Raw genomic sequence first — 13114 nt, forward strand, 5'->3', positions numbered from 1 at the left:
ATTACAATCCTCACAGCGAAAAGACCCTTTGAGTCCCACAGTAACGATCTTATTATGAGAAACTTCTATTTAGTGTGTGTGAGAGAAAGTAATCAATATTTAACAATGGTACAGTTCATAGGGCAAAAATTCTTAAGAAGTCAATTTACTGGAAAAAAAATAAAAATGAGACTCCAAAGAGGAAACCAAAGGAAAAACTGACTTCAAATTGAAACTATGTATTATTCTTAGTGAAACTGATTAATTAGTAAAGAAAAATACCATGAGAAATGAGGGGTTCTCCGACTCTTTGTGTCTCTAAGCTCAGATGCATTTCTCGGAGGATACACTTCAAGCAGACAAAGCATTAGATTTGTATTCAGGCAGAACAGGATGTTATTTAATATCTTTTGAAATGGAGAAGACAGATTAGAGTTAGATGAAATGGTTCCATCATGCTTAAATCTGTGAATCCATGAAATATCTGTTCTGAAGAATCAAACTACACTGGAATGAAACTAAAACCAGATTTTAAACTGCTATTTGTATTACAAATACGATTATACCAGAGACTCCTTCCAACAAAAACAAATTCTCTTGGGTATTATTAGAGGAGACTGACAGTAGTGGAGACTCTGCTGTCTTCACTGAGATTTAGACCAGGTCATTAATCCCCAGAACGTTTTTACCAGTCACTGCAGGGGTTATCTGGCTATCACCCAGACCAGCTACCTCATTCTTGATGGCTGTAACTGCAAACTTGAGGGAAAATGGAATACACAGCACAAAAAGAGTTTCCAGTCTCCAGAGAATTAAAAAGCACAGTCTTGCATGTAGAAATACTTTAGATGCTCCTGTTGTAGAGCAGGATGTACAGATCTATTCCTATTCAGGCTGCATGGCTCTTGTTGACTATCAAAGGCACGGTATTTTAAAATGAATGTTCTGAAAAGGTATAAAAGCCAATAAAGAAGGCACAATAAATAGAGAGATAATTAGATTTTTAAAAGATTAATCTAAGATGCTAATTAATACAGAAAATATTGATATCTAGTGGGAAAAGAAAAAAAAAAAAACCTCTGCATTTTTATAATATATCATAATGACCTTAAGTAGTTTCCATTTACAGTAGAGCATTTTCGTGAAACAGCTTAAAGCCAAATTTTCCTAAATTAAAATATACCTTTTGCAAAAGAGATTACAAAATCTAAAAGTTCTCGGGCAAGGGCTCTGCTGGGAAGAAGAAGGGAGAGCAAATACCACGTGACAAACTATATGCACACCAGGAACAAAATTCATGAGAGAAACAGGCTTCTTCAGCCTGGAGAGGAGAAGGCTTTGGAGGCACATAATAGTAACCTTCCATCATCTTAAACAGAGCTTCTCAATAACACAAAGTCAGGCTCTTCAAAATTGGCTCTGCAGCACTTGGTATTGCTGAAAAAGGCAGACAGGTTTTCACACACACAAGCCCTTCTTCAGGTCTGATAGAGAAGCAGCATACTTCAAAGCCTGAAGAAGACTTTCTGATAGTTAGTAAAACTGCATTTAGACATAGGGAAAGCAACTATTTTTTTTGCCAGAGATGGTCAAAATGATACTTGAACAACTAGATAAATAAATGCCATCAAATTTATCTCACACTATAGACCATTTCTACCTACAAACCTTCTTTTGACTATTTTTTTTCATGTTTGCAGATCTTTTAGTATATATTCATACTTCAATATACTGTCATTAAAGCAAAATAAAACATCAGTCTTCTCAGATTCTCTCTCATATTTCTTTTAATTGGTGCTAGAAACAAGGTTATTCTCCACATGGATTAAAAAGGAGCAGCAGTATAAGATGCACACTGTTGCTGTGTGATCACTGAAGTTTAATGACAAGACACAAAAGTGATCAGATATTCCTGGATGCAACTCCACATCTTACGGAGACTATGTAGCTTTTAAGGGATCGTTTTGCCCTTGTGCTCCTCTCTCTTTTCCCTCGCATTCTTTCTCATTAAGTGTTTAAATGTTCTCACCAATGTGTTCTCTTTCACCTGCTGCTTGTGCAGTATATTAGTATATGAGCAGAAACACTAAAAATTAAAAGCAACAAAAAAGCTGTTGCTTGAGACAGACAGCAATAATGGAATGTTTCAATCTAAATGGTTGACATCAGAGGAATTAAACAAGATCTAATAACAGAAAGTACCAAACATTTGTCACCAGTACTTATAGCAGCTGTTTATATAGGCAATAGAAACTAAAAATTTCCATTACAACTTCAAGAATCTAGCAAAAAGTGTGCGTGTATTTGAACTCAGATATTAAGTATATCAAATTTCAGCTACTGAATGACTTAACTGGCAAAAGCCAATGCTGAAGTTAAGGTATTCTAAAGAAAATGATTTAATACTTCTCACCTGAAACAATGTCAAGTGAAAACATATTTTTAGATGTTTTTTTTTTAGTGCACATTGTAAAAGGCTGAGAAAGAAGCAGCTAAACTATTCTTGAGATTGTCATTCATTATTAAAAACTTTACCTATGTGTGATAGAACGGTTTAGTGTTCAGCACTGTCATCTACTGAACAGATCTGGATGACGAAGCACATTCACAGTATTTTCCATTCACTGCCATCTTGATGATAAATCAATATAATCAGAGAATACTGATTTTCTTGAGAACTGAAATACAAATTTCTGAAACTGGAAATGTTAAATAAACAGTGGGCTGGAACCTCAAAGTTATATTCTGCATTATTTATTTTTATTTTTGCTACTAGCATCACACTTCCCACAATTGAGTATAGGTTTACCATTCACTCTAGTTCTTTTCTGTTTATAATACAGACACATGCATGAGATGTCTCTGTAACCAACTCATGTCTGTGAATTTTGGAAACCTAGAATCTGATAACATTTTTATGCACATAGGTGAAAGAAAACTTCTCTTATTGTTTAATAATTCACTTATTCATAATGGCACTAGTTTCAATTTAGGCAAAGGTGCCAGAAAATATAAGATTTTCTCTCAGGAACTGTTTAGGCCTTTCTGCTACATATATTAAAGTTTTGTCAAAGCACTGTACTGAGTTTTCCATATAACAAATTTGGGGTGTTTGAGAATGAGATTCCACTGATAACTACCAAAAATTCAGCTTATTATGCAAAGTAGCATTAAAACCCCAAATCTTTCATATGCACATATACAATGGGTCATATAAGTACAAAAGTGAACATTTCCTTTGACTATTAAACTTTATAGGAAATAAAATACATATACTGGTAAAAATGGAACCAAGTTCTGTATTCATTATGTGGCTTAAAAAATTGCTGTAATGCTCAATGCATTGCAATTATAGTTTATATTTTAGAGCTCCACTGTAAAAGTTCTCATTACCCTCTCAATAACCAATCAATTCAATGTTCTGAAATGCTTTTATTTTGCTATGACTTTTACCTTGCATGACATTTAAAAAGTAGAGAAGCCCAGATTAACTGACAAACTAATGAGAATATGTTCTACTTTTGTTCAAATCAATACTCCAAGATTCCCAGAAGGGAGTATTCCAGTAAGGAAATAATAAAATATTAAAAAATAAGCACATTTGCTTTATTATCTTAAAGGAGGTTAAATGCAGAATTATTTATAATACTGTCCTCTATGACAGGAGTAGTTTATATCAGATCATATGAAATCACAATTACATCACCAAAGATCTTTAGAATGTAATTTGTGACCTAATCAGCAGGCTTTACTTAAAAGTAGTAGTAGCATTGTGTTTAAAATGTGTGGGTGGGGGAAAAAAAGCCCACAGTACTATACTGGAGGTTTTACCTATGTCATTTTCTTCCCTAATAATCCCTAATTTGCTGCACGAACCAGTGTTTTGGGAGAAATACAGAAATAAATGGAGAAGAGTTAATTATAAAGCCCTTCTACTCTTAAATTCAGTTTTCTAATGCTAGCAAATCCTCCCTATAAAGGGACCTTTTTTTTAAACAGAAGCATTTATATAAGCAGTATCTATCAAATTTGTACCTGGGAAGGCAGGTTATTCATGTAGTTGTTATAATTATATTCATAGTAATTACTTTTTTTTATTAGTATGTGCCTCAGTCTTCTTGCAGATACAAAAACGGGTCTCTGATCCAAGGTAAGTGACTTAGAATATCAGAGTAAGTTTCTCATGCAGATATTTGTTGCACCTATATTTGAATCATACAGTTACACACCTACGGACTATATGAGTATTTACACATTCACCAATATTTAGGAAACCATGTTCAGACAGCAAGGAACACAATGGTAAAATGCCTTCCTTCAACTTAGAATGCAGAACTTGCAGAGTAAATGACTTTTTTAGGTAGAGATGAGACTGTGTCTTTTGGATGAATTATCTTAGAAGTAACTGAATTTATATACTGTCTTCCTTTATTTCCATCTTTCGTTACATCAGTGGTCACCATAACAACTTACTGTTAGTAGATTTTAAAACATTTGTTGCAAGCAATGTTCATCGCATAGAATGTGGTTTTAGAAATCTTATTATGCTAGCTGAACTAACATTATTGCATCACATTACAATGCCTGAAAACAGTATTTTGCATAGGTGTGGCTGTTCCTGCATAATCATTGCAGATCAGGTCTTCAGAGGACTCAACAATTATGCAACTTAAATACTTGGAAACTGGACATTTGGATATCAACATTTTGTTGTTAAGGCCAAACAAGTCTTAAATGGCAACATCCACAACATTTTACACAGGTTGCAAAAGGCAAATTGAGATGACTAAACTATTTCATATCACTAGATTACTAGAAATCAAACAACTTTATCCACAGCTGCCTTCTCAGAAATGCCTGAGCAGTCATTTAGTGACAATTAAAAAAACCCATGTTAAGACTTGTCAAATGACAGTTATAATTGGTGTTACTGAAAACAGTTAAGCAAAGATATTGACATGTGGATTATAAAATTTTCCTGCATTGGAGTTTTCCTCTGAAATACTTAAAGCTTAATAAACGTATATGTAACTGAACTCAGCGTCTTGTGACAGGCAGTGTCAGGCAGACTTGCAGTGCTACGAATTCCGCCCCTTGTATCTTCTGTCAAATACTCGTCACTGTTGAATAAGCTTCTAGATAAACAGGAATGCCTTCAGTTAATGCAATCAGGCTCACCAGGAAAACAACTATCATTCTACTAGATACTTTTCTAATGAATATGTAGCATTCATTAAAATAATAGATTTAAAAGAAAAAAAAAGACGAAAAACAAAAAACGCAAACACAGATGGATAAACTGTAAACTCAGGAATGGATTTTTCTGAACAGAGGAAAGAAAGGGAGAGAGAAAGAAGAATTAAGGCAGAGAAATAACAGGTAAACAGGGTTCATATGCCCCACTAACATTCTACAGAGGATAAACAAAGCTGCTTTTTGGTAATGGTAGAGATTTCTTGGGCACATTGAACTCCCGACTTAGCAAATGCATTTCTGGCCACAGTTGGCCAGGCACAAGACAGCATGAGCAGGCTGGGACTGATCTGGACTTTTTGGCCACCCCAGCAGGTAAGATCAAGTCCTGTGATGACATATCATGAGGGCCAAGTTTGACTTGTGGTATATCTCAAGAACATACAGGAACAGAGACTGGAAAAAGTCTTCCTCCCACACCCCCATTAACTCCAGAAACCACACCAGGTTTGCCTTATTTAGACATCCAGTTCCTTTTTCCCTTCATATGCAACAGATCTATCATGAGGAAACTATCCAAACTTTAACAGCAATGTGAAACAGATGTTAGTTCACAGAATTAATCAAAGATTTTATTTTACTTCTAAACAAACTTCAGATTATGCACTCTGTCTTCAGTGACTCTCAGATACTGTTATTTAAACTTTTCTTTTTTTTTTTTAATCGATTATCTACACATATTCACTCTATTTAATATTTCGTAGTTTTTAATGTCAATTTAATGTTTAAGTGAAGGGTACATGTATTTTTATACTTCTCCTAATACTTACGGGTCTTTCGAGCAGAATCTTCTACAAAGAGAGAAGAAATGTCTTCATCCACCCCTGCTTCATTCTTTGCAATACAAGTATATGCTCCTGTATCTTCATAGCGCACATTGCTAATGTGAACCTCACTGCCATTTGCTGAAAGGAGAGGAAACATTCAATGTGCCGACATGCTACAGTGCTTTCAGATTATACATTTAGAAGGCTTACTCTGCTCATACTAATTAAACCATTTTCATTCCTCAGTTCATAACTTGGAGGAATGCCAAACTAATCCAAAGCTATTCAACTGGCTAGTGAATTATATGCACTATTATTCATCTCACAGATATCCAGAATATCTCAGCTGATTTTGCACTTTAGAGCCAAATATCAGTATGAGGTTTTATATATGTTTAAATGACTATGTTTATATTTAAAATCAGGTAAACGTTTGTCGTGAGATGACGTGGAGAATGCAAAATTGCCGGCAGGACCTCTTTGAGCACGACGGGTGGGCTGGCGAGAGTAATGAGTCTAATTCAATATAAATTTACCATCAATACCCTTTAATCAACTCTTAACAACACTGAATATCAATGTCCGCCAGACCACGTTTTTCCAACCCTTATATACTCTATACCCAAAAGGCCATGCGGCAAGCACAGGCTACGATTGGTTATACATGCAGTCATTCTTCCCATCCCACGATGGTGATTAGCTGCAGGGCACTGTCCACATGCGCAGCGACGATGACGGCGCCCTCCTGCAGCCTGGGTCGAGGGCAGACCAGCTTCTGTTTACTTCCGCATGGTCCTAGTGCACCACAGCCACCCCAAGCACTGGCTTGTTCACAGCAGACAGCCAAAAACTCTCCACAAATGTTATATTTTTATTATGTTGCATTTGGTCTCTTGACACTATCACTGGTTTTACACAAAATAACCCAGGTTTCCATGGAATGTAATGGGCTAAAATTTCAATATAAATAATAATTTTAATAAAATTATTTTTTTTCCAGTAATGAGAGGCACCTGATTTTGGTTTTTTGTGAATACAGTGTAATGACAGGAAAAACAGGTGCCTTGGAATTTTACACTTACATCAGTGTAGGAGTCTGTGGAAAACACTTCAGGAAATGTATGTCAGCTTGAGCAGGAATGTTAAAAAGTCCAGACTTCAGATGCAAAAGTCTTTCAAATAATGTGATGCGAATAATTACATGACCAATGATTCATTGCATTTTAAGTATAACATACTTGTTAACTGTGAGATCTATTTTATAAAAATGGCTTTGTAGTTATTCCAAAATATGGACCAGAAGAGTCATGGGGTTATGGTGCAATATACCTTCTAGACTGGCTTGAAGTGACTACATAGATAATTTAACTCAGTAAAAGCTAAGGGAAAATGTAATGAGGTTTTTCAAAACTTTGAAATAAGTATATTTAAGAAAACAGAATTAAATGTATTTTGCTTAGAGAAGGACCATTCTTATTTATTTATTATAAATATATGATACAGATATGAGGGGGGAAAATTCCACTCAAATCCCTACAGGAGAAACTAATAGAATATTGCTACAGAAGAGGAGTCCCCCACTTTCTACTTGTAGTGGAAAGTGTTTCTGCAAGGCAGAAACATCATGTACATGCACAAGAGAGGGCCATGAAAGAACAGAGGACTATAACACCTATAGGGAAGGTAAGACTCTCTTCAGAGAAGCATTTGCTGTCTGCCTGTCCCACTGTTTCTTCTGCTGCAGCCTGATTGCTGTCCTATCCTTATAGTCATCCTATTTTTGCAGGGGAATGAGAGAACATTTTGAAGGGAACGCTGGCAGCATTATTTTTTTTTTTCTATGGCTGATGAAAAATCACCAGAAGAACTGCAGAAGCTAGAAAGTTTTGTGCTGGGCAGGTTCAATGAATTTGTTAAAGATTCGCAGAAGATTCATAGACTGGCCTTTATTGTTAATAAGTAAGACTTTCTTTTAGTTGGTGTTGTGTGTGCGTGTGTGTGTGTGTGCGCGCAGTGTATTTGCACTCCCCTGGCACTCTGCTGAGACCCCTCAGAAAACAGCAGATCCATTTCAGTTATTTGTCCTCCTGTTCTTTCCACCATCATCAGGTCCCTAAGTCTCAGTGATCCTTATCATCCAAAAAATGTCTGTTTTCAACTGAGCTGCAAGAGTTTGATCCATATTCTGATGTAAATGTAAATCTAGACTAACTAAAAATAACTAGATTAACATAAATTAATTAGAATAAAATCTTTACAGACAAAAGCATTGCTTCCCAATTTAAATATTAGTGTTGAATATTCACTGGATGGTATTAATATAGTTGTAGTGACAGATTCTAATACTGCATTGGGACTGGGTCTTGGGCTGCTTGCTCTACTCGTAAATTGCACATTTTTTAATAGACAAGAGCATATTGAAATTTACTGGCAATCCTGCCAGTAAGTACAACCATCATTCTAATAAAGAGACAGCAGAGAACATATGTGTCTTGGGAAATAATTAGAAGAAGTTTTCTGAAATGTTTTAGCTTAGACTTCTTAAGTTAAAACTATGAAAGAAGGGCTGCTAGAATGGAAAGGATGCACTGATAAGGCATTTGCAACCTGTAGAAAATAATAAATATGCCTCTTTACCTTGAAGAGTTAACTGTTTGGATAGCTTCGGAGTGATATCAAGTCCATTCTTCAGCCAGCCAAGTTGTGGGTTGGGAATACCTTCAGCATGGCACCGCAGGCTAGCTGTCACACCTGGCTCCCTTGCCTGGCTCTCTGGGTAGACACGGATGACTGGTGGAACTGAAGGCAGGAAACAAACATTATTTTGTGGAGAAGAGTATTATCTTCATTTTAAGAAAAATGTCTATAAGCAATTCTAAAGACTCCTGCAGCTACATATGACAACACACAGATGTGGTAATAATCACATATTCAGCAACATTCAATGCTGAACTCTGTCACAGTAAACTTATGAAGCAGAAAAAATGTTCTGTGAGAAAAAACCTCTTTCAATTGCCTGTGGTACCAATGACAAAAGCCTGTATTCTAATTCAATAGCTTGTGCATCAGCACCCCTAGGTCCTTTCCTGCCAAGCTGCTTTCCACTTGGGTGGCCCCCAGTATATATTAGTCCATGTGGTTATTCTTCCCTAGGTCAAAAACTTCCTACTTGTCTTGTTGAACTTCATGAGGTTCCTGCCAGTCCATTTCTCCAGCCTCTCAAGTTCTCTCTGAATGGCAGCATGACCCCCTGGTGTAGCAGTCATTCTTCCCAGTCTGGTGTCACTGCAAACTTGCTGAAGGTTTGCAGATGCGAACCCATCACTCTGCAAACCCAAACTCTACCCCATCATCCAGATCATTAATGAAGATGTTAAACAGGACATTTATAAGAGTAGTCTTCTAAGTTTCATTATTATTAATATAATAACGTATAATTATATTAATAAGATAATAAATATAAAAATTAATATAACACCAACATATAAGAATTGTTGACATCGCTTTTCCAAAGTCTGGAAACTTGCTGCAGTATATGCTTACCAACTAAAAATCTGCTACATACCACACATCAGTATTGGCAGAAAGAGGGTATATGAAATTACAGTGGACATATTCTTATTGGTAATCAATGATTAAGCAAGATTTAAAAATCTTGCTGTGTAGATTTTTTTTTTTTAGATAAATAATTATTGATCTTATCTTTAATCATGTATATGGAGAACTTGCTTGAGGCTGTTTCTAACAATAAAAAAATTAACTGCAATGAAGGCTAAAGAAGCACATTTCCTATACTGTAAAGTTTTGTTTGATGTAGCTTTAAAAATGTGGAATACTTACCTGATGTCACAAAACACAGCTGGGTAGAAGATGAAGTATCAGTTGATAATGAAAGAAGATAACAAGATCAAAAATTAACTGTGTCTACTTTGGCACAAGATTAAATATTTTCAAATGCTATCCAACTGTTTACAAGAAATGTCCCAGCATGCTGTCCTATTAGAGCAAAGAAATGCCTCAGGTTTCTACACTGTAAGAAATACAAAAATGTATTCTATCTCGGATAGGATGCAGAAATCAGTAAGTTTCAGGGATATTTTAAACCCACTTAGAGATAAGGGTCTTTTCAAATAATATACATAGACAATTACACATAAACCCAATATGAAAACTGCAAAAATATACTAAAAGAACATGGAAGAAGATTAAAAATGTGAAAATTATGTCTGCTAGTTGCTGAGAGCAAGAGCATCTAAAAATCAGGGATTTAAGGTTTCCACTAAGTTTCCGGAAGTGACTTATGAATCTGCTTTTATGGATGCAGATCTCTAGGTTTCATCTCAAGCTTGACATTCCTAATCTTGTTCCCCCTTCACATCTTCCTTGTTCTGACTCCTCTCCCATAGGATCTGTGTGTTCCATACTGAGACCTTGCCTTCCCCACAGTGTTCATCGCCCCACTCGACTGGCTGTGTCCTTGGATGGCCTGAGCCCCTTTTGACACCTCAGCTCCCAGTCTGACTCTGCCTCACTTCCCAGGCTCCAATTTTCATGTTCAGCATTTTTTGACAGAAGGTCCTTTAGCAGACTACCTCATGCTTCACATTTCCCACTGCATCAGAGCCAAATAGTTTACTTCTTCACCTTTCCTTATGAAAAGCAAGGAGCTCCATCTCCATAGAACCAGGATTGCCATCATTTAACATTCCTGAGCATCTCAAAACACAAACAGATTTAAGGACCAATAGCAAATCACTGAAGCTCATCGCATTCTGACTCCCCATGATAGGATATTTTTTGTCTGGTTTGTGCTAGTGAAATATATTTATTGCATATAAAAACTTACAGGAATTGAAACTACCACACCTGGACAGACTTCTGCTTAGTGCATGTGAAGAGAAACTTTTTAACAGTCCAATTTTGGAGAATTTTAATTGAACAGAAAAAGGAAAGTATTAGTTTAGCTTGAATGAAAGACATATAAAGTTTCTGGGGCAACTTTATTCTTAGCAAAGTTTTAGAACATATTAAAACTGAAATAAAATACTTCCTAAACAAAAAAAAAAATCAAATTCTGCATTACAAGATGCTGTTGTTGCTAAATGAACTCACCAATGCTTAGGAGTTATACAGGCAAGGACCTGCTCAAGTGAAAGCAGGTTTCAATTTTCTTCTCTCATATCATATTCCTATAGAAGGTCCTGTTCCCTTTGGCAGTGTTTTCCCAGACACTGAGATATTTGCATGACAATGGAGTTCATTTCTTGCCTTATCTTTCCTCCACTTGCTGCCATTTCCCACTCTCCACAAACCTCTGTCTAATATGTTACCTATAAAACTAGAAAATTTTTCCACTTTTGTTTTGCATTATCATTTTTTATTTCTTATTACCCTGGAGCCTACCTGTAATATGCCCCAAGAACTGTGCATCTGAGGCATGCAGACAATTAAAATATTAGTGCAGGTGGGCTTAGTTTAAAAAAAATAATCTGATATGACAAGTTTGATGTAAACTCTTTGGGTTCATTTCCATCACTTTTTTGTGTAACTGACCATAAATATCAGCAGAAAGCAAATCTTAAGTGCTGACTGTTCTAACATCTTAATCTAAAGAAGTCTACTTTATAAGGGAGACATCATTATGTAGGTTAAAAAGGGAGGGGAGAGGAGACATTGCATAATTGTATTTAGCAGAATCATATAGACTATGTAACTGAATGAATCCTATATCCCCATTCCCCATCATTCAATTCAAAAAGCTATGTGGGACACGGAGATGCAGGAAGAGGGAGAAAATAGTCTGCTCGAGCTGCCTGGAATCCAGGCAGAATACATGTGTTTCAGAAAGAAACATAATATATATAGCAAACTAGGCTGTATATGATAACTCTCCTTTTCCTTTGGAAAAACAATGGTGGTAAACAATTCTTCACCCACTATAAATCACCAATTCATATCTGGCTGAAGGCCTGCACTCTCTTTCCTTTACCTTAAGGTACCAAAAATTTTGGGGTTTTTTAATAAGTCTTTTGTCTTGGAATGAAGGTTGGGGTAATACTTGTCACCTCGCTGCACAAAACTTGCCTTGTAAATCAATGTGAAGGTTCAGGGAGTAGGATAATATTGCTAATACATAAACAGAAAGAAAAATGTCACATTGGTGCTACATATATATTAAGCTGATTTGTAACATATTCCATAAACATACCATTTTTAGAGCAGGTTTGGATTTGAAGGTAGAGTTCCTTTTTTTTTTTTTATAATATGGCAAATGACTGTTGTTGTTGTTGTCTAGAAACACCTTCATATTTACACTTTGTAAAATCTAGGCTATAACATATAGGCTTGTAAAATAGAAAAACTGAGGTATAAAAAAATATTAAAACTCATCTAGGTATCATGTGTGTAACTGCCATCGTGATCAGTAATATTAACACCTGTGGTTATGGAAAGCATAGATCTTTAACTTGATAAACATTGAGTTAATGAGAAAACACAAACTTTCTAGGTATTTCAGCTTTTACAACAGCAGATTTCAAGGCTTGTTTTTTTTTGGTCAGATGCAGATATCAAATATCTTATATATATATACAATATTTGCAAACCAGTTGATGTAAAATATATAAATAATTTTTACAAAAATGTATTTTTTACACAAATGGAAATCAAGAAAGAACTTAAGATCTAATTAAATTGTTTTCACTGAACCTTCACAGATCTTTGTGATCAGCAAAGTCTCATTATCTCATTAACCTTTTGTCTGACTCTCCTATTAATACAAGTGTCATTATATTAATTAGTCATTATCACAGCTACAAGAACTGACCATCATGCCAGTGCTTAGGAAGATTACCACTTAGATGTACAGAGCTAAACTGTGGCAGAACTGTTCATTTGACCTTTAATCTCGATGATTTTAACTCCATTTACCCACAATATGCACAGCAAACAATCCTATTGCTCAAATGGACTCCTTTCTCTTTTCCCTCACTCCCCAAAAAACCAAGAGTGTTGGAAGATACCACTCCAGTGCCAGCTTGTGGAAGAGCAGCTATCTGCGCAGAGCAAACATGGACTAGTCAATTTGTTTGGAGAGCTTTAAATTTATAGGAATA

At 35.7% G+C, this 13114-nt stretch overlaps 1 protein-coding gene across 1 annotated transcript in view; it reads right to left on the minus strand.

The window, feature by feature from the left end:
- The window catches only part of FSTL5 (follistatin like 5), a gene marked incomplete at both ends in the record, with an annotated part of 271920 nt that overhangs the window by 51206 nt on the left and 207600 nt on the right, over positions 1-13114 (minus strand). Inside the window, 2 exons of the mRNA XM_080343428.1 lie at positions 6003-6137; positions 8637-8798. Of these exons, the coding sequence (XP_080199554.1) occupies positions 6003-6137; positions 8637-8798 (297 nt within the window). The remainder of the gene's footprint in view (positions 1-6002; positions 6138-8636; positions 8799-13114) is intronic.

Source organism: Nesoenas mayeri (genome assembly GCF_963082525.1).
Source record: "Nesoenas mayeri genome assembly, chromosome: 4".
In the NCBI taxonomy this organism is placed as follows: domain Eukaryota; kingdom Metazoa; phylum Chordata; class Aves; order Columbiformes; family Columbidae; genus Nesoenas; species Nesoenas mayeri.